Source organism: Sapajus apella, unplaced genomic scaffold, assembly GCF_009761245.1.
Source record: "Sapajus apella isolate SASKATOON/1434 unplaced genomic scaffold, GSC_monkey_1.0 scaffold140, whole genome shotgun sequence".
Taxonomy (NCBI): domain Eukaryota; kingdom Metazoa; phylum Chordata; class Mammalia; order Primates; family Cebidae; genus Sapajus; species Sapajus apella.
The window spans coordinates 3,099,946-3,127,552 of record NW_022437080.1 but is presented as its reverse complement, the minus strand read 5'-3'; the positions used below and the strand labels follow the sequence as shown (position 1 = coordinate 3,127,552).

General features: G+C 39.2%; 1 protein-coding gene across 9 annotated transcripts in view; it reads right to left on the bottom strand.

Moving 5' to 3' along the window:
- Positions 1-361: 361 nt before the first annotated feature.
- Positions 362-27,607, bottom strand: part of IWS1 (interacts with SUPT6H, CTD assembly factor 1) — a 43,789-nt gene continuing 16,543 nt past the window's right edge. For 5 of the 9 annotated variants that reach the window (XM_032263985.1, XM_032263984.1, XM_032263987.1 and 2 more), the window contains 12 exons: positions 25,103-26,171; positions 23,492-23,681; positions 22,916-22,973; positions 18,546-18,643; positions 16,371-16,521; positions 15,260-15,342; positions 13,695-13,824; positions 12,066-12,183; positions 10,243-10,354; positions 9,573-9,629; positions 7,076-7,187; positions 364-731 (listed from right to left, as the gene is read on the bottom strand). In XM_032263985.1, coding sequence (XP_032119876.1) covers positions 600-731; positions 7,076-7,187; positions 9,573-9,629; positions 10,243-10,354; positions 12,066-12,183; positions 13,695-13,824; positions 15,260-15,342; positions 16,371-16,521; positions 18,546-18,643; positions 22,916-22,973; positions 23,492-23,681; positions 25,103-26,171 — 2,310 coding nt within the window. In that variant the 3' untranslated portion in view covers positions 364-599. Of the gene's footprint in view, positions 732-6,407; positions 6,568-7,075; positions 7,188-9,572; positions 9,630-10,228; positions 10,355-12,065; positions 12,184-13,694; positions 13,825-15,259; positions 15,343-16,370; positions 16,522-18,545; positions 18,644-22,915; positions 22,974-23,491; positions 23,682-25,102; positions 26,172-27,607 lie in introns of all 9 variants that reach the window. The other 4 variants (XM_032263983.1, XR_004264454.1, XM_032263981.1 and 1 more) reach the window with 4 other exon arrangements.

Below are 27,607 nucleotides of genomic sequence, written 5' to 3'. Positions count from 1 at the left end.
GGCAGGCACAGTTGATTAAATCCAACAGGTCACTGACTTGATCTTCCTCTCCCGGGTCCTGCAGGCCCAACCCTCTGAAGTAGGTGTTTCTGGTGACCAGCCTCCGTCCTAAAGTCCATCTTAAAATCACCCTGTTAGCATAACAGAGACACTATCACTCAGGAAACCAAAAGGGTTTCAGCCATTCCTTGTCAGCAACCAGGGGCAAAGACCAAAGTCCTCATTATACCACAGTCAGGCAGGACTCAACTTCTAAGGGTCACAAACCCCTGTAATATCATAAGATTTTTTCCCAATCAACAAGAACCAATCTTTGCCCCTATTAAGAATGCATCCTCTAAGAAATGAAGAGACAGCCCCCAAACCAGAATGAAATTTTATTGTGTAAAGTTTATAGAAGTATGACTAGTATTCCTCTGTACAAAGTACACAACAAACAGTTTTAAATATAACTGAGAGAAATGTGAGTCCTATGACAACATCTGATACAGGCTGAACCATTTACAGACACACTAAAAAAATTTTTAAAATGTCTTCTTTCTCCAAAGAGTCCACTGAGCATTTCTTAGAGCACAGATGGGGACACATTCCAGGCAAAGTCACAATGGCATTTTGTTGCCCTCAATGCTGATTTTCACTGCGTGTGCAGATCTGCTTTTTTTCCTGATATCTGTGAACTTTCTCATCTGTTTATCCAGTCGACTGATACCCTTCTTGGAGGTCGCCTGAAACTAAGAGTGGGGGAAAAATTAAAGAGCAAATTATTGAAATACATAAGTCTAGTTTTGTCTTTCATCTTCTTATAACTGAAAATTAGCAATCAGAAGAGCTCCTAGCTTTAGAATAACCAGAATATGTGCTGATGACCTCAAGAACAACAGAGCAAGTAAACACGGTGTTAGAAACACATATTAAACTTTCTCAATGAAGAGTAAGTCTGTTGTCTGTGCCTTATTAATTTCGCTGCAGTCCCTGGGGAAAAAAAGGCCAGGCATGACAGTGTGTGCTTACAGTACCAGACAGTAGGGAGGAAGCTGAGGCAGAAGGATCGCTTGAGCCTGGGAGTTCTAGATGTGAGAAAGGGGGAGAAATTGAGACTATGATCCTCACAATTCCGTTATGTACATTACATTTTAACTGCCTGCTTTTCCCTTTTGAAGACCAAATGTGGGGGTAACCACTTGACATACACTTTCTTTCTTTTCTTTTCTTTTATGAGATGGAGTTTCACTCTTGTTGCCCAGGCTGGAGTGCAATGGTGCAATCTCGGCTCACTGCATCATCCGCCTCCCGGGTTCAAGCAATTCTCCTGCCTCAGCCTCCCGAGTAGCTGGGACTACAGGCACGTATCACCACACCCAGCTAATTTTGTATTTTTAGCAGAGATGGGATTTCTCCATGTTGGTCAGGCTGGCCTTGAGCTCCCGATCTCAGGTGATCCGCCCACCTCAGCCTCCCAAAGTGCTGGGATTACAGGCGTGAGGCACTGCACCAGCCTAACATACACTTTCGAACAGTGCTGGCATGAAAAAGAATGACCTAAAGCAAAGTACGTCAGCTGAGAAAAAACCTTAAGCACAATAAATGAGGTCAGATGATTAGTGAAGTGAACCCGTAAGTGCGGGAGCTGAGTTTTTTAGGCTCGGAGTGAATCCCTGCTCTGACTGAGTAACTTCCGTGACCCGGGGCAAAGCATGCCCATGCTCGGTACTCCTTCCAGAAGTGCCAGAGAAGGAAATCAGATAATGATGTCAGATCCAAGCACAGAGGCTAAGCACATATAATCAGTACTCAAAATAATGAAAGCTATTACTATTTTACTACTTCACAAGCAACTAGATTTATATTAAGTATACTTGACACAAAAAGAATATTAAGTCTACCTACTTCCCCTTATGTTTAAAGGTTTGGTTTGGGGGCTATTTTATATTTTGAAAAGATTGTCTTGCAAAGATGTGGTCTCCAAGAAAGTGCCACCTTTTAGAAACGCTAGAAAGGGGCCAGGCACTGTGGCTCACGCCTGTAATCCCAGCACTCTGGGAGGCTGAGGCGGGCGGATCACGAGGTCAAGAGATTGAGACCATCCTGGCCAACATGGTGAAACCCCATCTCTACTAAAAATATAAAAATTAGCCGGGCATGGTGGCATGCACCTGTGGTCCCAGCTACTTGGTAGGGTGAGGTGGAAGAATCACTTGAACCCAGGAGGCGGAGGTTGCAGTGAGCCAAGATTGTGCCACTGCACTCCAGCCTGGCGACAGAGCAAGACTCCATCTCAAAAAAAAAAAAAAAGAAAACGAAACACTAGAAAGGTTTGTTGACTGTACTGTAAAACAATTCAGATGTAGATGTTTAAGAAGGGTGAGTGGTCAGAAAGAGATGGGTTTTTCTAATTCTTCTCCCCATTACTACTTAATCACCTCTGAAACTCAATTCAAAAGAATGCTGAAATAAGGCAGGGCCTGGGAGACACTCTGGGGTCAGTACCAGCATGGTGAGGTTCTTTTGTGTCCGGGAGCCTTCAGAATCTTATCTCACCTCTGGACCCACTCAGCCTCAACCCCAACATGAAGCCAGCTGAGCACTGGGCAAGGAACTCGAAGTCATTCCTGCCCAAGAGCCATGTTGACCTATCTTTCCAGAAATATCTCAATTCAAGTATTATTCTGTATCAGTCTCAATACTTGGCACTAGTACTCTGAGTAGGCATAAGTGTCAGATGAGAAAGAGCTATGCCACCAACACACTATCTCCCAAATTTTCTGGACAGTCCCAAATATCGGACTTCCTTTGAAAGGAAGTCCCCTGATCTGAGTGCTCGTACTCAGTCCACCTCGGAAGCCTTACCTGCTCAGCTCTCTGCAAACTATGCAATTTCCAGCAGCTCCACACACCAACTGGACTTCTCTTCACCTACTCCCAGGACCCTCACTAACTGTCTAAACCCTGATGGATCTGCCTAGCCTTAGCAATCAGAACACACCCAGGCCAGTGGGTTACAAAATATATGACTATGTAGTTGCAGATGCTTAGTTACTCCAAGCTTGAAAAGACAAACCATAGTACCTCACACACCGAGTTCAATGATCTCCCTCCTGATTCATCAACAGAACACTACACTTCCTTGGAATTAAAAGTGTGTGGTGCACTGCTTCACCAGAGCAAAATCAAAAGCAGCTTCAATTATGGTACAACTGTGTGAAGACACAACGCGAAATCACTAAAGATTGCTTACTCAAATGGATTTTTACCATGTTAAGTAAAAAACAAACCCAACACGGTATGAAAGAATACGATCACAATGTCGCTTGGGGGAGGAAAAAAACCCACAATATTATCTATGCATACGCATAAAAAACCCCAAGAAGAAATAATAATCTAAAATGTTAACATTAAGTTGTGGTGGGATTACAGATGGCATTAATTTTATTTAGCTTTCTCTATTTTTAAAAGTTCATGAAAAAATAGGCACTGCTTTTGTCATTTGACTGCTGTTTTAAAAGTATTCCACAGAGTAAATGAACATAAAAAAATACGATGTAGCACAGGTTACTACATTATTTAGGAGTAAAAAAATCAGAAACCATAAAGCAATGAATAAACAAATTACATTCATGGGCAGGTGTGGTGGCTCCTGCCTGTAATCTCAGTACACTGGGAGGTCAAGGTCAGAGGATCACTTCAGACCAGTCTGAGCAAGATGGTGAGACCTCGTCTTTACAAAGAAAGAAAATGCAGGCTAGGCATGGTGGCTTACGCCCGTAATGTCAGCACTTTGGGAGGCTGTGGCGGGTGGATCATGAGGTCAGGAGTTCGAGACCAGCCTGGCCAAGATAGTAAAACCCCATCTCTACTAAACATACAAAAAAAATTAGCCAGGTGTGGTGGTAGGCACCCATCTCATTTATTTGGGAGGCTAAGGCAGAGAACTGCTTGAACCCGGGAGGCAGAGGTTGCAGTGAGTGGGGATGGCACCACTGCATTCCAGCCCAGTCAACAGAGCAAGACTCAGTCAAAAAAGTAAGAAGAAAGAAAATACATAAATAACTTTAAAAAAAAAAATTATATTCAGGATAGACCATTATGCAGCCATTAAAAATGATAAATCTACTAGGTGGTTTAAAGAAGGAAAATAACCAAAATTATAATTTGGTCATTTCCAGCATGTGCACATGCACGTGCACGCACACACACAAATACACATTATTATTGTTATTATTATTTTCTAGAGACAGGGTCTCCCTCTGTTGCCCAGGCTGGAGTGCAATGGCATGATTCTAGCTCACTGCAGCCTCAAACTCCTAGGCTCAAGTGATTCCCCCACTTCACCCTCTCAAGTAGCTAGGACTTACAGGTGCATGCCACCATGCCTGGCTAATATTTTAATTTTTTGGTAGAGATGGAGTCTTGCTATGTTGTCCAGGCTGATATATGGTATAATTTTAATTAAAGTATCAGTAGAAAAAAGACGACAAATATATCAAACTTTTTTTTTTTTTTTTTTTTTTGAGACGGAGTTTCACTCATGTTACCCAGGCTGGAGTGCAATGGCGCAATCTCGGCTCACCGCAACCTCCGCCTCCTGGGTTCAGGCAATTCTCCTGCCTCAGCTTCCTGAGTAGCTGGGATTACAGACACGCACCACCATGCCCAGCTAATTTTTTTTTGTATTTTTAGTAGAGACGGGGTTTCACCATGTTGACCAGGATGGTCTCGATCTCTTGACCTCGTGATCCACCCGCCTCGGCCTCCCAAAGTGCTGGGATTACAGGCTTGAGCCACCGCGCCCAGCCTCAAACTTCTTTTGAATGCTATGACCGTGACTAGTTTTTCTTTGTACCTAGAAATTTTCTATCATTATAAAAACTAAGTTCAAGGCATATCCTGAAGTACATTTAAAACCTCAAATTGTTAACAGTGGTGACTTACTGGAAGAGCAGGACTCTGGGTCACTCTATAGTGTTTTATATTTATTTACATAACTTTGAAAACAAAAATGATATTTAAGACATTAAGTATTCCATTGGAAAGCCATTTACTCACTCCATTTTTCTTTCTGGACATGCCTTTTCTAATACTACTCGTTAGCGTCTATAGTGTGGAAGCAAGTCCTGAGTGAATATGCAAGAGTGCTGAACATGGGAACGGTGTCAGATAGTTTATGAATTAATAAGCAGGAATATAACAAAGGATCCTCAGCCCCCAAAAGCATGACTTGCTGTTTTGACAGCGCTCTACAGGAAAGACTGAGGCCTTAATAAAAAACAGCATGTGGAGTGTTGGGAATGCAGGAGCCCTCCCTGAGTCTCCCGCTCCTCATGCTCTAGCAAGAGGCTAGTCACTCTTCCCACCCTGCTCTAGGTGTACAGGGAGGTGGAACCAGAACCAGCAACATCAGCACACAGGCACACAGCCCTGAAAACACAACCTATGCTTCCAAAGCAGATTGGCCACTGAGTTTTTATTACATTTTCTTTGCCAGATTGTCGTTCCCAATTCTCAAAAATAAAAATGTTAAGAAAAATATGAAAGAGGGCTAAAAAGAGAGAAGAAACAATGAAAAAGGAGAGAAGGGCAAAAGAGAAATGGGTACAAGTGACATGGAGAAGTGGTCAAGGACATGGATATGGGCATGAGCAAGAAAAAAAGAGGAGGAGAAGGAAGTTCTTGGCACACAGCTGGTCCTTCTCTACCCTTGATTTATTCTCAATACACAAGAAACTGTGTTTTGTTTTGATAGTCACTTAAAACAACGTGAAATGGCAGGTAGAAGAATGGAGCCTGTGGAAACTGCGACCAAAGCAGGGGTCATTGAGAAGCACAAAAGGCAGGCAACACAGACTGCGTGTACTCCACAGCAAAGGTGCCACATTAATCTCAAAGCACAGCCGACCAGTGAGTTGAGCTTATGAATGTTCCAAAGTCTTTTTCATTTCTAACCACACTGTGAGTACGTGTTAATCAAATTCATCTTCCAAATATTCAGTACAAGGCTTTCGGCAATGAGTCCTCAAATGCATGTAGCTGAGCCACTGACAACAGGAAAACCAGCTACCTCCTACTAAGAAGCCACTAACCAGTTATATGCCTGTAACACATATCACTATGATTCTGGGTCCTAACAAAAACCTTTCTCATAAAAATGGGTACTGGTCAGGAAGACCCAAATGCACATCAGGGAAGTAATTATCTATTAGTCTCCAGGATACTGATAAAGGAAGGGACTTCCATGTCAATTTCTAAATAGTCAAGAGGCCTTGAATATCTCAAGGTGCCTGTTAGGGTCATTATTTCAGAAACTAAAAGCAGACCTGGCATCTTCTGATTAAGAATGCACACACAGACACTTTTCACTCTGACTGCTGACAGTTCAAGCCCATGCACAGCTCATGCTTCCTTGGGGATACCTCTCATGTGTACACTGTGGTAGGGCCAGGCCTATAGGGGCATCCTGTTGCCTTCAATGCTGAACTTGACAGCACGGTGCACTTTGCTGAGTCGTTTCTGTTCTGCAAATCGCCTCTTATGCTTTTCCAATCGGCTTAGGCCCTTTTTAAGAATCCCAGGCTAGACGGTGTAGTTTGATTGGAGAATAAAAAGAGATTACTGAGAAACACTGAAGATCCACTGAGCAGTATTTACAATGATGACAGAGGAAGTGTCTACCCTAATTATTTTCTACAGAATTGCTTAAACTGTTGAAGAGAAAGGGAGAGGTAGGTCGGCTGAAGCACATAAGCTCTGTTTCTCACGGTCATTAAAAAATTCACTGTAGCAGAATACTTTAGGTTTCAAGGCTCACTTGAAGCAAAAGGAGTAATAAGAAGAAAGTTACCTACAGGATACTGTTGCATCAAGTCTGAAGAAAAGTTCATCAGCAAAAAACTTTAATCCTGGGTAATACTTTTCCTTTATCTATTGTTCAATTTGTGGTTTGGCTAGATAAGCGACCAGAAAACGGTCCTCTCTGAGTCAGACAAACCTCAAGAGCTACGAGGGTTATTAACACATGAAGTAAAGAGTAAACTAGTAATCTGCAGGTGAGATCCACCTCGCTGACCCTCCACTTGCTTACCCTGGATGACTCCATTTCCACATTCCACTTGGGCCTGACAACATAGTCCTTGTTTGAGGGCATTGGAACCCTTGCACGGGCACAGAATCCGGGATCTCCAGGTCTAAGAGCCCTGAAAAAGGGAAGAGGAAAAGCATGCTGCTTATGTAGCCAGCTATAGTGGGGCACACAGGTCATTTCACACTCCTGTTCGAGGTCCACTCATTCGGCGGCAGTATTCAAAACTCTTCTGCTCCCCACTGAAGGTCACCCCATCAACCCTCCCGCCACCGCTCAGCTAGCCTGTCATCAAACACATACTCCGGTATGCATCTCTCCCTTCTTTTCCAAAGCCAACTTGCTCTGCATTTGCATGAATCCTTTCTCCTCTCCCCTCCAGGCTCTGCTCCAACACATAGGACCATAGCCACTCATTCACCTTCACTGGCTACTCTGCCTGGCTATGCCCCCTGTCAAAAGTGTTTAGTTCATCTCTTACTCTATACTCTCTTGACTGAACAATCTTTTCTATGGAGAGAACCATTAAATCTAGGTCTCTAGTTCAAACACCTCTGCTCATGCCCCTCTGCTTTCCAAGGCTAGTCCCACCAACACGACTTGGAATCCCCTTTTCTCTTATCTAGTAGAGTCACTCGAGTTCATTTGTGAGATAAGGAATTGTGAAGAACTGAGTAAATGATCCCCCAAAACTCTCAGTATGCCCATAAAATAGTTTTTCCATATAAAACTCATACAGTATTTTTTCATGTTTTTGTAAAAATTTTTTGAAGATAATTACAGATTCAAATGAAGTTGTAAGAAATGGTACAGAGAGAGATCCAACATCTCTCCCAATAGTAACAACTTGCAAATCTACAGTATAATATCACAACCAGGATACTGATGTTGACACAGCACACTGATCTTATCTACATTTCCCCAGTTTTATTTGCACTCATTTATGTGTGTGTATTTAGTTCTATGCAAATTTGCGGGCAACTATACTAGACTACAGTGAGAGATTACTATCCTTCCAAAGTAAAGCCTATCCATAGATGCCTGGGCATTCAAACAATCCAGCCTTTAGGTAACTAGTAAAGAGTGGATCTATGTGTGTCTGTTGGGGATGCAGAGAGAAGGGTAAAAAATTCTCAATTGTTTCTAGTCTCTTGTACAGCTTACCCAATTTTTAACATTAAACGTTTATAACCTTCATATATATGTGAACAGATTAATTGGTTTGCCAAGAAAATTCCCTTTAACTCTTCCTTCCTAAACAAACTTGCTTCTTCTAACTCATCCCCTACTCTCCTCTTGCAATCCAGATGCTGCCTGACTACCAACTCACCTGCACAAAGCCCTCTGCAGCACCTGCCACTGGCCCACGCTTTTGCCACTGCCACCTCCAGCTCAGCGTCATTCCCCTCCAGGCTCTGCTCCAACACATAGGACCATAGCCACTCATTCACCTTCACTGGCTACTCTGCCTGGCTATGCCCCCTGTCAAAAGTGTTTAGTTCATCTCTTACTCTATACTCTCTTGACTGAACAATCTTGTCTATGGAGAGAACCATTAAATCTAGGTCTCTAGTTCAAACACCTCTTTAAATTCCAAGTTCCAGACTCATAATATTTATAGGACTATCTCACAGGCATCTCATATTTAATATGCTCAAAAGAGAACTTGCCTGTGCCCTCAAATCTACTTCTCCCTCCATTTTGGTGAAAGGTAATAAACACTGTCTCAGCCCTTAGGTTAAAATTCTGGCTGAGGTTTAACTCCAGCCATCTTCTCTCCCACTAAGTCACCAACCTATGACAGCTTTGCCTCTGCAATGTCTTCTCACTCCTTTGCTCCCCTACTACCACCTCTGTTTACCTGTATCACTGCCTCAGTTCCACTGCCCTCCAACCCATCCTACACGATGTTTGATTTGATTTGGGATGCTAGGCGTCAGCATCCTAAATCAAATCAAGCCAAATGGCTTCACATCCAGCCTCAAAAACTTCCTGTGGAATGACAAGGCACATGAAAAGTCCTTATCCTGATTCAAAGCCCTTCACCAGTCTACTATTTCCAACCTTATCTTCTACCACCTCAGGCCTCATACTACTGCCCAACCCCTTCAGTCCGTCTACCTGCCATTCCAAAAACACACCTGGCACACTTACCCTATGGCTTTACCAAAGCGCTCCCTTTGCCTAACATCCTTGTAAAGACTTACACTTTTTGAGAGCATACACTATTTTTAATTTGCTTTTATATTCTCAGGGCACAACAAGGAGCCTAGCACTAAGCAAGCAGCAACAAAATTTTTATATAATGAATTGTTTTCACAATTTTCTTTACATCCCCAGAGTACCAGTATACAATGCTTTGTAGACTGTAACTGTTAAACTGAAAGTCACCTCTGCAAACGTTAACATAACCTCATTTCATTTACTACTTCTCTCAAAACAAAGCAGCAAACAAATTCTCTATATGGTCTAGGAAGAAAAATTAACATTAAAACCTTACTTCTCCTCTCCTGTCAGCACCTTTTCCAGGTCTCTTCTGGGTGTCTGACCACCAGTGCTGGGAAAAAAGTTAAAAAGGAGATACCAGGAGTATTAGAACCTTGTAACTCAGAAAAAGGGCAAATAAAAATAGCAAACTTAGACCGTAACTATTAATAGCTCTCTTATGTTGGCTCAGGGAAAATAACTGCTAATCTTTAAAAAGTACTACTCATTTTAGTGTTCATTTGCATACCAAGTTTCCTTATGGGTGAGCCGTAACTGCCACATTTGTAACTAATAACCCTGTCCTCATGGGTGCAACTGTATATCCACTATGTTGATACAAATCAAACCAGTAACATTTTTTCTCTTCTAGGAACTTGGAAATGGGACCCAGAAAGTTGTTTTCTGCAAGTTGCTGGAACAACACGAGCAACACAAGCAATCAGAAGCGTGAGAGGCCCTGTTCCAACAAGCTGACCCAAAAAGGTCTGGTTAGGAGGAGAGGACACTCACTACACACTATCACATTTAAACTAAACTAGAAGGATATTATGAATTATGGAGACATATCGAGCTGAGAGGAAAGGAAATCCTATCACCTTGCAGTTTTCCTAATGACCTTACTTAAAACTGAGTTACTGCAACAATAACATACATTGCACTTACTCATACCTGTTCCCTCATACCTGTTCATTCTTCGTCGCTGAGGCATCTGTTCTAGATCTCTCTGCTCCCTTTCCTCTCTTGTCATTCCTTTGTAGTTTGAGGTAAGACCAAATATAGGCCTAGACCACTCATCTGTATTAAGAAAAAAAGTCAATTACTTCATCCATAAAATTGCATTTCCTCTACCATTTTTTCAAATAATTGTACCCCAGTGTGATGTGATATTCTAGACATTTAGAATATTCTTTCCTTGAAGACTCCATTATTTCAGAATAATTTATAGAATAAACAGAGCATAATGCCACCAGCATCATGACTAACTCTGGTTGATTCAGAAAATTTAATGTAAAAGATCACCACAGAGATTTAAAGAAAGTAACACGTGACACACTTTGATAATCAACAAATTGGCTGCACTGACATTTCATAAAACACATTTATTTATAATTTTTATTTATTTTAAAAGGCAGACTAATTTCTACATTTACTGTACTGGAAATAAAAAGTCTTGAAATTCTGCTTTCTTACCCTAACCAAAAACAAGCTCCCTTACTACCTTACAAAATCATCTATATCTTTAAAATTTACAGTGTAATAGTGTGGGTGGAGAGTTTGTACTTCATTAAGTCTAATATAGCCGCTACAATGACCATGAAAGAAAGTACATGCCACTGTTCAGTCAGTCAAAGTCCAGGAGCCAACTGATGCCTTTGTTCTGAGATACAATGTAGCTTACTGCTACATTTAATACACTACAAAAACAAGAAAGGACCTTTATAGACCGACCATAGGTGTTGTCCCACAAAGGAGGAGGCAGGGATTCTCAGGGGGTCTACATATCTTTTAAAATCACCCTACTGACCCCACTTCTGGATTCAGAATCACTGCCATAGTATGTCATGGATACCAGCGGGGATATTCTGCTTTTTTCAGTCTAGGGCAAAAAAAGAAAGTTGCAAACCACTGCATAAAAGTACCAAAAGTTTATCACTTAATAGGCAGTAAACTGCAGATTACTAACAAGATCAAAGATGGCAGTATATCTCTGGTTTATACAAGAAATTTAGATTTCTTTAAAAGCTTCTGATAACAATTCAAAGGAAAAATAATTATTGTATTCAATCGTAGTAGTTACTTTTTCAATCTAGCCTTGAAGTTCTAAAACTTTCTTTCAACGTGGAGCACAGGAGGAGTTAAGGAATGTAACAAAAACGAACATGGGTTTCACTCTTAAAATTGAAGAATTTTATAAACAATATGGTGCTTGATTACATAAATTTCAGTTTAGACTTCTCTGGAGCTCTCTGGCATCATTAAATAAGAACATGCAAAAAGGTTTTAGAGACCACCATGCAAGTAACAACAGCAACAGTGGCTGTTTCTTGAGTACTTACTATGTGCTAGGCACCGTGCTGCAGACACAACCTCTCATTTAATCTTTAAAGTCACCCAAAGAAAACACATAATTATCTCAATTTTACAGAGCACAAATCACTAGCTACGAAATGCAGTAGGGTAGGTGGTGGATTCATGATCTGAACCCAGGTAATATCAACTCCACGGCCTGCAATCTAACTCCTCTCTCCATGCTCTTGACGCATGACTAGAAAATGCGTACTTTTTACTTGCTATTTTTAATACTGAATAGCATACTTAAATATACTAAGAAGCTTTTAAGTCTAAGAAAAAAGGCTAGTAACTATAAGCAGTTATACAAAAATTTCTATTCCACTTTACTGACTCATTTAAAACAAATATCGGTAAAAATATAGCTTTTATATACACACGTCTCTCTCTTATCTATAGACATAAATACAACAAACGAAAAGGAAAATTTACATACTGATTAATTTTCCTGCCATGTCCTTGTTGGACCTTGATTCCTTGGGGTGTTTATAGAGATACATCACTGCTCGTCCAATCCCACTATGCTTCAGGGTCTCCTGGCTCACACTAGGCAGCTGGGGAACACAAACACATACACACATATTAATCACTCAGAAGCCAGGAGTCTTGCTAATTTATTCCAGAGACCTGGTTCATTCACAATAGAACAAATAAAAAATTCCATTTTCAGGATCTACAGACATAGAACACAAAGATACTTTGTGCCCACATCAAAAGTTCAGAGTTCAGGCTGGGTACAGTGGCTCACGCCTGTAATCCTAGCACTTTAGGAGGCCAATGCGGGTGGATCACCTGGGGTCAGGACTTCAAGACCAGACCGGCCAGCGCAGTGAAACCCAGTCTCTACTAAAAATATAAAAATTAGCCAGGTGTGGTGGTGGGAGCCTGTAATCAACGCTACCTGGGAGGCTGAGACAGAAGAATCACTTGAACCCGAGAGGCAGAGGTTGCAGTGAGTTGAGATCATGCCACTGCACTTGAAGCCTGGGCAACAGGATCGAAACTATGCCTCAAAACCAAACAAACAAAAAAACAAAACAAAAACGTTGAGAGCTCATCAACTTCAACAGCTGAGTTGAAGTTAAACCTAACAATGTGGACGGGCGCGGTGGCTCACACCTGTAATCTCAGCACTTTGGGAGGCTGAGGCGGGTGAATCACAAGGTCAGAAGTTCAAGACCAGCCTGAAAAAGACGGTGAAACCCTGTCTCTACTAAAAACTACAAAAATTAGCCAGGCGTTGTGGCAGGCACCTATAACCCCAGATACTGGGGAAACTGAGGCAGCAGAATTGCTTGAACCCAGGCAGCAGAGGTTGCAGTAAGCTGAGACCACACCACCGCACTCCAGCCTGGGTGAGAGTGAGACTTCATCTCAGAAAAAGAAAAAAAACTAACAATGTGAGAAAGTAAAAACTACGCATACTCAGAGGTTAGCGGTTTAATACAGGAGCCAGCACAGGCCTCTGAATCCAACACACCTAAGACTGAACCCAAGCACAGCCACCTTCTAGCTATGTGACCATGACAAGTCATTTAACTTCTCTGAATCTTAATTCCCTCATCTATAAAATGGAACTAATACACCTACCTTCTCAGTTTACTGTGAGGAATAAATGAACCAATACATATATAAAGCACCTGGCACAGTGCTTGGCCTAGGAGGTTCCTTGGGAATTCCTTCAGAAGTTAAAATAGCTTGCCCAACGTGTCACAACTACCTAAGGTGGCCCAGCTCAACATTCAAATGCAAGTTCACCTCACTCTGAATTTGGTGTTCATTCTACTTCAAACGTCTCCCCAGAATATGCCCACTACTGTACTACTCATCTCAGACACATCACAGCTGCTCTAGGATTTTTTCCCTTCAATACTATAGTTAAATGAAGTTTTATAAGGTATTCCCTTTTTCACTCATTTTATCAGATATGTTCCTTTTTTCCCACCCCTCTTCAGGCAGACTGTAGCAGAGAGAACATATAAAAACACTGTAAACTACAGAAGTTATGACAATATGGATCACATTAGATAATTAATAAAGAACAGTCAGATTATCTGCCTCTAACCTCTTGCAGGATCTTTAGCAGCTCCTCCCGGATCTTGAGTGCGGGCAAACTCCTATCTGGTAGAGGTGAGAGCCATTCTTTGATAGCAGACATCACACCACTGTCAATGAATGTTTCTTTAAGGTCCTGCCTGCAGTAATAACAATAATTTTTTTTTTTTTAATTTTGTTAACCTTGGTTCTACTGTATCTTCTGACTTTCTTACATATTTAGTAATGTTTCTAAGAACTGCTTTTAAAGAGTTACTCATATAAATTTTATATTTACTGAACACCATTCTGGTTTCAAAAGCAGTATGACATTTAGTTCTTATTTTCACAAACACATATACTTGACAAAGATGATTTGCTAAAAACAAAACAAACTCAAGTTACAAAAGACAAATTAATGCTGATGTAAATAGTACAGACAGTAAGAACAATTAACTCTAATCATTTCAACTAAAAAAAAAAAAAAATGCTCAATCTCTCAGAATAGTGATTTTTAAAGGTAAACCCAGAATTGCTATTCTCTGCAGCACACCAATGAGACTAGCACTCTCCTGGTAAGATACACAAAAAAACCACCTAAATAAAGAATACTTAAATTCCATTTTATGTACTAGAATCAGTTATGCTAACAGAAAACATGATACATAAAACCTGCCACAGACAGTTTTCCCTGTTAGAACAGAGGGAGCCATTTTCTAGTTACAGATGTTCTAGGCCACACTGGTGATGGCTCACCAATACATTTCCTCAGTCATCAAAAGTAGTCCATGGCTTGGTTCAAACGGAAAGCAAGGCTGCTTAGAAATATGAGCAAATCAGGGCCTGGCATAGTGGCTCACACCTGTAATCCCATTCCAGCACTTTGGGATGCTGAGAAGGGAAGACAGCCCGAGCCCAGGAGTTCGAGACTACCCTGGGCAACATAGTGAGATTTCATCTCTAATTAAAAAAAAAAAAAAAAAAAAAAAAAAAAAAAAGCAAATCAATGAAAAAATTGGAAACAAGGATCTACTAAAAAAGGGCATTATTACTTCAGAAGGATCGATAATTGTGACATATTAGAGTTGTATAAGCCTTGTACAATGCAGCCTTCAGATAGGGTCTTCCAAGATTTACTATTTTCCATCACACGGACAAAACAGATGCAATTTTACCAGACCAAAAACTGTCTATAAAGAACAAAATGAGTCGCCAGGTGCAGTGGCTCAGGTCTGTAATTCCAGCACTTTGGGAGGCTGAGGTAGGAAGACTACTTAAGCCCAGGAGTTCAAGACAAGCCTGGGTAACATAGCAAGATCCTGTCTCTACCAGAAAAGAAAAGAAAAAAACAAAAAATTAGTAGTTTCCAAGTTTTTCTTTCATTAGTATCAATTTTTTATTTGTTCTGTTTGTACCAGAATTCAAGGTTTAATAAAAAACTTATGAAGAAGTATAATTTAGGAAATTTTAAACATTATCTTTCTGTGAACTGACAGAAGGCTAACATTATTTAATACTCCTAGACCACCAGTACATCATTTGAATTATCATTCCCTTAAAAGGGAAAAGACATTTTAAAGAAAACAAAATACTTACTTCTTAAGGTGCATAACTACAGTAGGCAATAAAGTTAATTTTTTCAGTGCCGGCTTTTTTTGATTGTTCAACTGTCTGTCTTCCTATTCAGAAAAAAATTAAGATTTTTTTAAAAGCAGTACTCATTATTAATATTGAATTCGCTGTAATTCTGAACCTTAAAATTATAGTTTTTCAAAGAAATAATTTTTCCTACAAGAAAGAATAACGTTAGAATGGATCTTTTGCAGAGCATCAAGCTCTGTATCTACGTCAGTCAAACCCACAAAACTATCAGAGTAATTGCCTTTAACAACTACAAATTGAGAGAAACAATTTTAATTTATAATATCAGCATAATTATCAAGTATTCAGAGTTCATTAAAAGCATAAATTTTAAATGGGACATTTTGCTTTATTTTATAGCAACAATTCTTCAGGTATGAGGTTATATGATATTGGAATACATTATATCAAAGAAGAGTTTCAGTATTTACTTGGGCAGTTTTTTCTATTTTTTTAATTATGGAAAATTTCAAATTCTAATAATATACCTGCTGCATACATTTCAACAATTAAACACACACAGCTAGTCTTCTTTTAGCTACTTTCCCTCCATTCTTGAATTGTTTGGAAAGAAATGCTAGACACAGATCATTGAATCCACTGCTGAATTCTCACCAAGTGTTTCCAAAAGATCTGAACTTATTTTTTAAACATACCACTGGGCCAATTTTTATAATTTGAGCAGATTTATAAAATGCAATGAAGGAAGCTGTGTCTTGGTCAGGAGCAAGAAAATGACACACCAATTTATAACACCTTTTATATACGAAGAAACAAAACTTTGTGGTGAACTAGCCAAACGAGAACAAAACCATTTCCAATGAAACTAGCAAACCCATTCACCTAAAATGTCTCATTTTACTGAATACTTAACCTTCTCATTTTTTCTAAATACTTGACTAAAAAAGTAAAATATTTCCATGATTAAAATTTAGAACACTAAAAGCTTTATTACAAAAAGCAAAGCATCTTAACTGTAGTTTAAGGGTTAAGTGTCAAAAAAAAAGGGCATCCAGTAAACTCAGTGGAAGGAAAAAACGGTGAACCCAGAAGCGACCCAACTCACCTCAGCAGCTTCGTTCATCTTGACGATCATGGCACTCACAACGTCGTCTGCGTCACTAATAAAGGTGCCACCATCACGGTTCCGTCTGCGCTTGCCACTCATGCTCTTTTTTCGCTGCAACATCATCTCAAAATCCGACAGAAAGTCCATACTAAAGCAGTAAACAAAAGCAAGTAAAATCCAAGTTGTCTTTTAAATACACATTTACTTTTACCACAATTAAGAACACCAAATTTCTTAATTCTAACTCAATGAAGTGCTACCTTCTTTTAAAAGTGCAAGTACAGTCATGCGCCGCATAACGATGTTTCGGTCAGTGACGAACTGCGAATACGACGGTGGCCATCCAGTAAGCTAAGGTTAACTTTTTATTGAAGAAAAAAAATATTTTTTATAAATTTAGTGTAGCCTAAGTGTACAGTGTTTATAAAGCCTATAGTAGTGCACAGTAATGTCCCAGGCCTTCACATTCACTCACCACTCACTCAAACCAAATTCCAGTCCTGCTTTCATTCACGGCAAGTACCCTAAACAGGTAGATCATATTTTATCATGTATGTGTACACACACACATACATACACACACACACACACACACACACACACACACACACACACACACATATTTTCAAAGAGCTGGAGTGTTGCTTTGTCACCCAGGCTGGAGGACAATCATAGTTCCCTATAGCCTCAAATTTCTGGGCTCATCCTCCTACCTTAGCCTCCTGAATAGTTGAGACTATAGGCCCATACCACCATGCCTGGCTGATTTTTAAAATGTTTTATAGAAACCGGGCCTCTCTATATGCCACCCAGGCTTGTCTTGAACTCCTGGCCTCAAGTGATCCTCCTGCCTCAGCCTCCCAAAATGTTGAGATTACAAGTATGAGCCATCACACTCAGCTACACTGTATTTCAACTGTACCTTTTCTATGTTCAGATACACAAATACCATTGTGTTGCCACTGCCTACAGCATTTGGTACTGAAACATGCTGTGCAGGTTTGTGCCCTAGGAGCAACAGGCTCTACCATACAGCCTAGGTTGAGTAGTAGGCAATACCATCTAGGTTTGTATAATACTACGATGTTCACACAACAACAAAATTACCTGATGACACATTTTTCAGAATATAACCCTGTTAAGCGACGCATGACTGTACTTATAATTTGCTATTAAAAGAACAGTTGATCTTACACTTTATATTCAATTCCCGTATTACCATGTTATATGTATACATATAAATCACTAATAGCCCTGAACCTTTCATGCACTATATTCATATTTGCATCTATCAGTTTGAGACAGAACATTTTAAGTTCCAATTCAGGGGACTCACTCAGCTTTAGTGGGACTGCCTTTTTTTGGACTAGGAAGGTGTTCAATTATTTGAATGCTGTTGTCTTATATAGCACAAGTAGAAAAAATAAAAAATAAGCCGGCACTTTTCAGTGATAAGTATAACTCTCAAAACATAATGAGAGATACACATGAAAATCTAAAGGCTTGCTAACAGCCTCAAACCTTTATGGCTTTCATCAGAATCAACACACTTAAAAAAGAGGGAGTTAGGTTATTCTCTGCCACTATCATATCAATTCAATTTCCAAAAGTACTGCCAAACTCATTCAGCTTAATTACTGGATGCCACCAGGAGTTCAAAATGAAACTATTTTTTAAAAGCATCTTTACAACCGGAAACAGTAACTAACCATTCTATTATTCTATGACATCTTTTAAGATAACATATTTTTCTGAACATAGATTCCAGCTAGCTCAACAAAAACGAATGAAATATGATCAAGTAATATTCTGTAGTTAAGAGGTTAGATTTACTTCCCCTGCCCCATAAAATCAGCTTTTCTCTCAAAAAGGTATTTTAAAAATTAGGTTATTTTTCATAAGAGTTTATTTGGTGAGCCATAAATTAAGTCTGGTGCCATATAAATACAACTCCACAAAGTAAGGCATCTGAGCCCAGGGTAAATGAAAGACAAATAACAGCAGGTAATTCACCGACAACACCGTAAATGGAGAAGTAAAATGGAGAAAAACAGGAATAGATCTATGCCTAAACTTAATCAGGAACCGAAATAAAAAACAAAAGAAAGTTTAATAGTTTCTACCTTGATTTTTTTAACTTCTCTCAAACAAATTCCTTAAAAACAAACTTACTGTTTTCCTCTCTTTATGTTATCATCAGAATCTGAATCTTCTGCTTCTTTTACCTGTGTTTCACTTTTTTCTTCTTCCAGGTCTTCTTGGTTAAAACCCTAAATGCAAAATTATCACAGGCTCCTTACAGATTTTCTTCTGCTTAAGTGTTCTTAATATTTTCCATGTTAAATAATACATTCACAAAGAACAAAAATTCAACAGATAGCAAAAGGTACATAACAAAGGGTCCCTTCTCCAGCCATTAGTGTTACCAGATTTCCTGTGTTTTCTTCCAGAGATAGTCTACATATAAGCACTTCTACACATATATACTTCATACCATCTCTTATTATACAACCGGAAGCAGAATATTCAGAGTGGGTACAAGATAATGCTCTGCACATTCCAAATTTAACAAAAGAATCTAGAGGCCAATCCGTGTCAGTATTAAGTACTGTCATTCTTTTTAAGGCTTTAGACTACTTCACCACACGGCTGTAACCAAAATTTGTTTACTTATTTGCCTAGTGACATTTAGTTTTATGCATTCGAAATTCTGCGAAATACTTGCCAAACCATCTTCCATAAAGGTTATACCAATTATCTCTCCAGCAAGTATGAGGACTCCCGTTTCCCTACATTCTCACTACCACAGCAGGTTATTAAATGCTGATATCCACTAATCTCTGGACTGAAAAACAAACCTCAGGGTAGCTTTATTTGCATTTTCCTACCAAGGGTGTAACGTTCAGCATTTGTTCATGTTTACAAAGCCATTTGTCATTCTTGCCCTGTGAACTCTCAATATCCTATGCCCATTTCTTGCTAGACTGTTCATCTTCTTCTTAATAGTATGTAAAATCTCTTTGAAAATTAGAGATAACAGTATATAAAATCTCTTTGAAAATTCCCTCTATAAGAGACAGGAACTGTACAAACCCCACATTTGTACAGTTTGGTTTTGTTTATGCTAATATTTGCCAGGAACAATTTTTCATTTTTATGTAAATGAAATGGCCAGTCTTTTCTTTATAGCGTCTAACTTTTGTGTTATACTTAGAGGCCTTCCCAATGGTTCACCTAGTACATTTTCTCACTGAACTGAAACTATAACCAAGTTGATGTTAAGTCTCCAAAATACGTAAGTATACCTTATTCTTGCAATATGGTGCTTAACTAAGTATGAGCTCCATGAAGGCAGTGTCTAAACAGTCTTAAAACATTTGTTGAATGAATTCTTCCTTTATATTTTCCTTAGGTTTACTATTTCACTATCGTCCTGAATGAGATTCTAAATTCCTCTCCCTCACCTTCTATTCCATTAGTTAAGAGTAAGTATTGATTTCTTTTTTGACCCAAGAACCATTTAACAAGGCTTCAAGTTTCCGAGTGGAAACAGATTGAAAAAATATATACAGACACTTGATATATGACAAAGATGGCACTACAGAATAGTAGGAAAGGATGATCTTTTCAATAAATGGTGCTGGGTTGACTGCCTATTCCAAATAAGAAAAAAAGTCTTGACTTTTACCTATGCCACATACGATACGATTTCTAGGTGAATTATACAATTAAATAATCAAGCTGCTAGAAGATAACTTGAGAGAGTATCATCATGATCTCGGAGACAGGCAAAAATTCCTAGGCAGAATTCAGTTTTCACCATAAAGAAAAAGATTGGTAAATCTGATCCTATGTTAAAATTAAGCACTTTTGTTCATCAGAAGACTCCATGTTAAAGGAATGAATTTAAGATATTCTAAAAAAAAAAAAAAAAAAAATTTTTTTTAAAGACTCTATTAAGAAAATGAAAAGTATTTTTAACTTTCATAACTGCAAGGGGATTATATCTGGATTATACAGAGACTCTTCCCTGTTTTTTTCAGTCTGCTTCTTCTGCCAGTTACATTTCTCTTAAGATTATGGATTTGCCCATTTCTTTTTTCGGTTCTATCAACTTTTGTTTTTTATGTTGTGTATGTATATTTAGGTAGATATTTAAAGTCATGTTACTCAGTACAATTTTTAAATCTTTTATCAATATAAAGTGACCTCTTTATCTCAAGTAAATTTTTTTTTTTTTTTTTTTTGCCTTAACGTCTACCTCCCTCTTTTAAAATACAGACATCACACCAGTCTTCGTTTGGTCCATGTTTACATGACGTCCCTGTTCCTACACCTTTATTTTCAGCTTTACCTTCTGTTTCACACAAATCTCTTGAAATCAGTATACAGCTGGTTTTTAACATCCTGGCTGGCCATCGTTGTCCTTTAACTGGAACATTTAGTATATTTACATTTAATTTAATTTCTGATGTTATCAAAATTTAAATCTGCTATTTTACCATACTACTTTCTAACTGTCCCTTGTCCTACAGTTCTTTTTCTCTTTTCCTGCTCATTTTCGACTGATTAGCTTTAGCTGTTCCACTTTTCCCTGTTAGTTTAGAAATTAGTCATTCCATTTTAGTCTTTTTAGTGGTCACTTGAAAGACTACAACATGTACCCTAACTTATCAGTTTACTAATGTACATTCGTATCCATTTGCAAAGGCCTGTGAGCACTTCAATTCCATGTATGCTCCCAATTTATTGCTGTCATGCTTTAATTGTATACATAGTCCACATTAACTATTTTGTTTTGCATAGTCAATACTCATTTAGACTTATACACATACTTTTGTTGCTCTTTTCTCACTCCTGCATCTCTAACCTTCCATCTTTCTTTTCAAGATCATTCTTTCTTGAATTTCTTTCCTTCTGTATTTCCTTCAGCTGGTACATTGTTAATTAACTCCCTCCTTATTTCATCTTCATTCCTGGAAGGTATTTTTGCTAAATGTAACAAAATTCTAGGTTTGCAGTTAGTACATTGTATTGTTTCTGTTGAGAAGTCAGCTGTTAGAGTCTAATTGTTGCTTTTCTGAACTTATTTTTCCCCCCAGTGGCTGCTTTTAAACTTGCCTATTTTCTTTGGTTTCCTGCAGTTTTATGATGTATTTATGTGTATATTCCTTTTTATCTTCCTTGCAATGTGTAGGACTTCTAGAATCTATGGTTTAGGTATTGTTTCTTTTAAAAGTACTGCTTCTGCTATATATGTATTTTTCCCTCTCCTTTTATTATTCCAATTTGTTGTGAAAACTTTTCATGTACAGTCTCTGTCTTTCACTTTTTTCTATAATAGTGTATCTCAAAGTTTCATTCTAGATCTCTCCTTCTAAGGTATCTTCCAGTTCACTAATTCTCTTTTCAAGTGTGTCTAATCTGTTGTTAAACTCATCCACTATGTTTTCTGGGGTTTTTTCCCCGTTTTTCTTTTCAAATAGGGCTTCAGTATTCTGCCCTGGCTGGTTTCGAACTTCTGGGCTCCGGCTACCCTCACGCCTCAGCCTCCCAAGTAACTGGGACTACCAGCTACTTGCCCCTACCTGTCCACCAAATTTTTAATTTCAGTTACTGTATTTTTATAGTTCTAAAATTTCTACTTAGTTCTTTTCCAAATTTGCCTTCTCCTTTTGATAACATTTTTAATCTTGTCTCTCATCTCCCTGAACATATTTAAGGTGATATCTAAAATTCCTATATCTAGAGCCCTAAGTCGATTTCTATTGTCTGTCACTACCACTGTTTCCCTTTAATGTTATCTTTGTGTATCATACTGTATATATGAAAAACTTAAATCTTAAGTTAAAACTTAATCTTATTTCTTAGACTGAGGTTCTCTAGTCTGCTAGAAGATTCAAAGATGGCCCAAAACCTGAGAAAAATTTTTTACCTCTAGTTCCTCTTGAATCCTATGGTACTGCTCTCTCAAGTCTCAGTCCACGGTATGGTGTTTACAGAGCCCCCTAACCTCAGTAGGCCCCGAACTCCAAATTTTGTCCCCAGGCCTTGAGGCTGTCAAAAATATGAGTAGCCCCTCAGCCCAACAGGCAAACATCCCCACAGAAAAAGCACTTCTAAACACTGAGTTACACTTTAGGTTTCTTTTGACTTAATAATTCTTTGTTACTTTGTTCCTAGACAATGAGCAGATTTCTACATATTTTGTCTAGCTTTTCTAGTTGTGCTTGACAGAAAGGTTAGTCCAAATCACTCAGAACACCATCATGAAAATGGGAAGTTCCCTAACTTTGTGAATCTTGCCCTTTAGCATTACAAAGTGCCTTTGTCTCAACATGTCCCTTCCGCCTTAATTCAATTTTGCCCATTAGCTTCCTTTTATGCTTTTGTTTATACCCTTTTATTTTACTTCCTGAGTCCCTGTTCTAGATTTTTCTCTGGAATACATTACACTTATTAGAATCATCTATAATGGCATCACCGCCATAAAAAAAAAAGAAAGCACGGTGAAGGAGGACTTATTTCCATCTTATACTTACTGTAAATTCTTCTTCCTCTTCATCACCAGATTCACCAAATATGTCTGCAATAAGATTTCTGGAAAGTAGACAAATATAAAAACATTCATTTGCTTTCTTCTCATTTGCATGGGAACCATTTTTAAGAAACAGGATTTAATTTACATACAGTAAAATGTGCAGATCTTCAGTCTCCAGTTCAATGAGTTTTTAACAAATGTATACATTCAAGTACCGGCAACCTATACACTCATGTAACCATCTCCGCAGAAAGTTCTCTCATGGCCCCTTCTAGTTGGTCCCCTAATATCGACATCCTTGACACAACTGCCACCTTGACCTCCAACACCACAGACAAATTTTGCCTACAGAACTTCATGTAAATGGAATCCTAATGTCCTCTTTGCTTTCTTTCATTTAACATGCTAATTCTGAGGTGAATTCTGATATTCATCCAGGTTGTAGTGTGTTCAGTTCAGGAACTAAAACACTAAATCCCCAAAGTCATGCAATTGGGCAGGACATATATTCTCACACAAACCCTTCTCTACTGCCTAATTAAGAACCCCTGAAAATTCACATCATACTGCCACTTACTCTTCTTCATTGCCTGACTCACTGTCACTCCCAAACAGATCCTTCTCCTCATTTTTCTTATCAGACAATTCTTTTCCCGCTTCTTCCTCACTGTCAGATGCTACGGTCTTCTCTCTTTTGCCTGACTTGTCTGATACAGCATCACTGTCAGAGTCATCTGCATCAGAGACAACACGACTCTTCTTTGCTGCTGATGAAAAAGAAAATCATCATTAATTTTATTTTACCACGGTCATTGCATTACTAAGCATAACAAGTGCTTTAACATGGCAGTATGCTGCCAAAAAAAAAAAAAAAATCAAAAATCAAAGGGCTTAAATCAAAGGGCTTCCTGACACATGGTTTAGAATTTGTAAAATAACTAAATGGCTCTTTCAGAGTCATCTTACAAATTACGTGTTAATTTGCTTAAGAAAAAGTGGCCAAAAGATGAAGAAAGATATCATCAATATAAAAGTGGGTGTCAACAACTACCTTTCCTTTGGGGGAATTGAGAAAATTAAAACTAGATTGTGGCTGGGCGTGGTGGCTCATGCCTATAATCCCAGCACTTTGGGAGGCTGAGGTGGGCAGATCACGAGGTCAGTAGTTCAAGACCAGCCTGACCAATATGGTAAAACCACATCTCTACTAAAAATACAAAAAATTAGCTGGGCATGGTGGCGCACGCCTGTAGTCTCAGCTTCTCAGGAGACTGAGGCAGGAGCATGGCTTAAACCTGGGAGGCAGAGGTTGCAGTGAGCTGAGGTCACACCAGTGCACTCCAGCCTGGGCGACAGAGTGAGATTCTGTCTCAAAAAACACAACTAGATTGACGGGCAAAATTGGCATTCTTTCTATGTTGCCTAGTAGTAAGTGAACTAAAAAGTACTATGTATTTCCTTCTAGGAATATTCTCCATGTTCTTCTATCATTGCTGGTCAGTTTGAAATTTCTCATCTTACTTAACAAATTGACAACATGTCTGGTACTTTTTTTCCTTCTCCTATAAGAACTGTCAGGTTATAATGAAATATGTATTTTCCAAAAAAAGGTAAGTTTCATAAAAAAGTCAGCATGTAAAACTTATTATCGGTGAAAATGGAGTCTTAGGTAGCAGTGACTGAAACACTCTGCAGAGATGGTGTTTCTACATAGAAACCCCTCAAAGCCTCCCTGTATCTGAATATTCAAGAATGTTTAACAAATGAAGAGACGTACCTATGGGAGCTCAGTTACTGTTTGGATGGGATCTAGTGAACTATGTGTCAAAGAGACCCATGGCTAACTTGGAATACAGTTAGGGCTTTTCATGTAAACATATTTCTTTGAAACATTACCTCTTCCAGTTTAAAAAACAAAACTGAGAATTTTATATTCCCATTGACATGTGGTTTAACTTATCACTCTAAGGCAGTCAGAGATTAATGCGCGCTAACAGAGCTCAAAGGAAACTTACTATTAAGCTTAGACTATGATAACCAGGGGAAATGAGTATCCTAGTGATATTTTAGAATATTAAGCTGAGTAACAGAATACAGGTCTGACATACCAAGAGGATACAATGTGCCACAGTTACAAGCTTAGACAATGAGTAAAGCCAGTGATAAACAGCCCAAAGTAATTCCTTACATGCTTTCTCTTCATCTTCACTATCAGAAAGCACAGCGGCTTTTCTCTTCGCTACTTTCTCCTCCTCACCCTCTTTTTCATCTTCATCACTGTCCATTTTTTGCCTTTTGAGTTCTTCCTCCTCACTATCAGAACTGTGAAACTTTTTTCTGTCCATATGGCTGTCTGAATGGACAGAGTCATTCTGCATTTCTGTATCCTCTCCCTTATTCTCCCTGTCGCTGTCATCATCTGACTCTGGCTTCTGTTTGTGTCTGGACGCATCCTCAGTTTCTGAGTCACTGGCAGGTCCCTTCTGAGGTCCCTCACTTTCAGAGTCACTGACTCGGGGTTTGGGTAACTCTTCATTTTCAGAATCACTGGCCTGGTTCCTTGGGGGGTCCTCACTTTCCGAATCACTGATTCGGGGTTTGGGAAGCTCTTCATTTTCTGAGTCACTGGCCTGATGCCTTGGAGGGTCCTCACTTTCTGAGTCACTGATACGAGGTTTGGGAAGCTCCTCATTTTCAGAGTCACTGGCCTGGTGCCTTGGGGGTTCCTCACTTTCCGAGTCACTGACCTGAGGTTTAGGAATCTCCTCACTTTCAGAATCACTCATTCGAGGTTTGGGAGGTTCCTCATTTTCAGAGTCACTGGCTTGGTGCTTTGGGGGTTCCTCACTCTCAGAGTCACTGATTTGAGGTTTTAGAGCATCTTCTGTTTCAGAGTCACTGGCAGGACTCTTCTGGAGCTCCTCAATCTCAGAATCACTGGCAGGATGCTTTCCAGCATCTTCGTTTTCTGAGTCACTTGCATGCCCATTAAGAAGCTCTTCATTTTCAGAGTCACTACCAGGAAATTTCCTGGTCTCCTCACTCTCAGAGTCGCTCCCATGCTGATTGACATCCTCATTTTCAGAATCACTTGCAGGAGGTTGTGCACGTTCCTCAGATTCAGAGTCGCTGTCCTTTTGCCTGTGAAGCTCCTCACTTTCAGAGTCACTAGCATTAAGATTTAAGGGCTCATCATTCTCAGAGTCTGTCACATGATGTCCTTTGGTAAGGCCATCTTCTCGATCACTAGGTTCATTCTGAAAAGTAAAGTGAGAAAAAATTAGGAAAAGTGCAAAAAAGAAAAACTTTAATAGTAAAATGTTAAACATTTTCAGTGATTTTTTTTTTTTTTTTTTTTTTTTGAGACGGAGTTTCGCTCTTGTTACCCAGGCTGGAGTGCAATGGCGCGATCTCGGCTCACCGCAACCTCCGCCTCCTGGGTTCAGGCAATTCTCCTGCCTCAGCCTCCTGAGTAGCTGGGATTACAGGCATGCGCCACCAGGCCCAGCTGATTTTTTGTATTTTTAGTAGAGACGGGGTTTCACCATGTTGACCAGGATGGTCTCGATCTCTTGACCTCGTGATCCACCCACCTCGGCCTCCCAGTGCTGGGATTACAGGCTTGAGCCACCGCGCCCGGCCGTTGATTTTTTAAAATGTAGGAATATGGGCACCTAATCTGAGAATTCTTGTCATACACATACATAGAAATACCACACAGGAAATGGTTTTATTTGGATTCCCAAATGGGGAAATATAACCAGCCTTCATCAAAACAAATTTGAAAAGCATATCCTCAGATTACTATAGAAAACTGTGAAAACTGGCCTAGTTTTTTTTTTTTAAAGCTAATTTTCTCATACATACTTCTATTTTGCAAAAATATAAATCTAGGCCAGGCGTGGTGGCTCACCCGAGGTCAGGAGTTCAAGTCCAGCCTGGCCAACATAGTGAAACCCCATATCTACTAAAAATACAAAAAAATTAGCTGCACATGATGGCAGGCACCTGTAATCCCAGCTACTTGGGTGGCTGAGGCAAGGAGAATTGCTTGAACCCAGGAGGTGGAGATTGCAGTGAGCCCAGATAGCACCACTGCACTCCAGCCTGGGTGACAGAGCGAGATGCTGTCAAAAAAAAAAAAAAAATTATACATATATATACGCATATATATATATATATACACACACACACACACATACATTAAAATAAAAATAACTCTATTTTTCAAAGAAACACAAGCAAACATGTAACCGAGTTCTTTTATGTGGGAACATTCTTGGGTTTTACAAAGTTTAGATTATTTAGGGGATAAGAACTATAAAATTTCATTTATTTAAAGGGTCAGATAACATATGGGCACACTCTCCCAAGATAATTTAAGCAAATAAAGAAAGGAGAAGTTAACATTTCCTAAGTACCCACTAAGAGCCAATATCACAATAGGCTCTCTCCTGTTCATTCATTTACTCCTCGTAATAGTACTTCTCATGGTAACAAAATTGAGGCTCATAGTAGTCATAGTCCTATCTCTAGTAACCCTGGAAATAAGAAAGGTTAAGTTTTAGGGAGAACACGATTCATCTAACTACACCAACACACAATGTTACTTGAAATAATTACTCTGAAAACATGCTCTGGAGTACAAACTTGATATGTGCATACCATAGCTATGGTTTTTAAAACGCAGAGA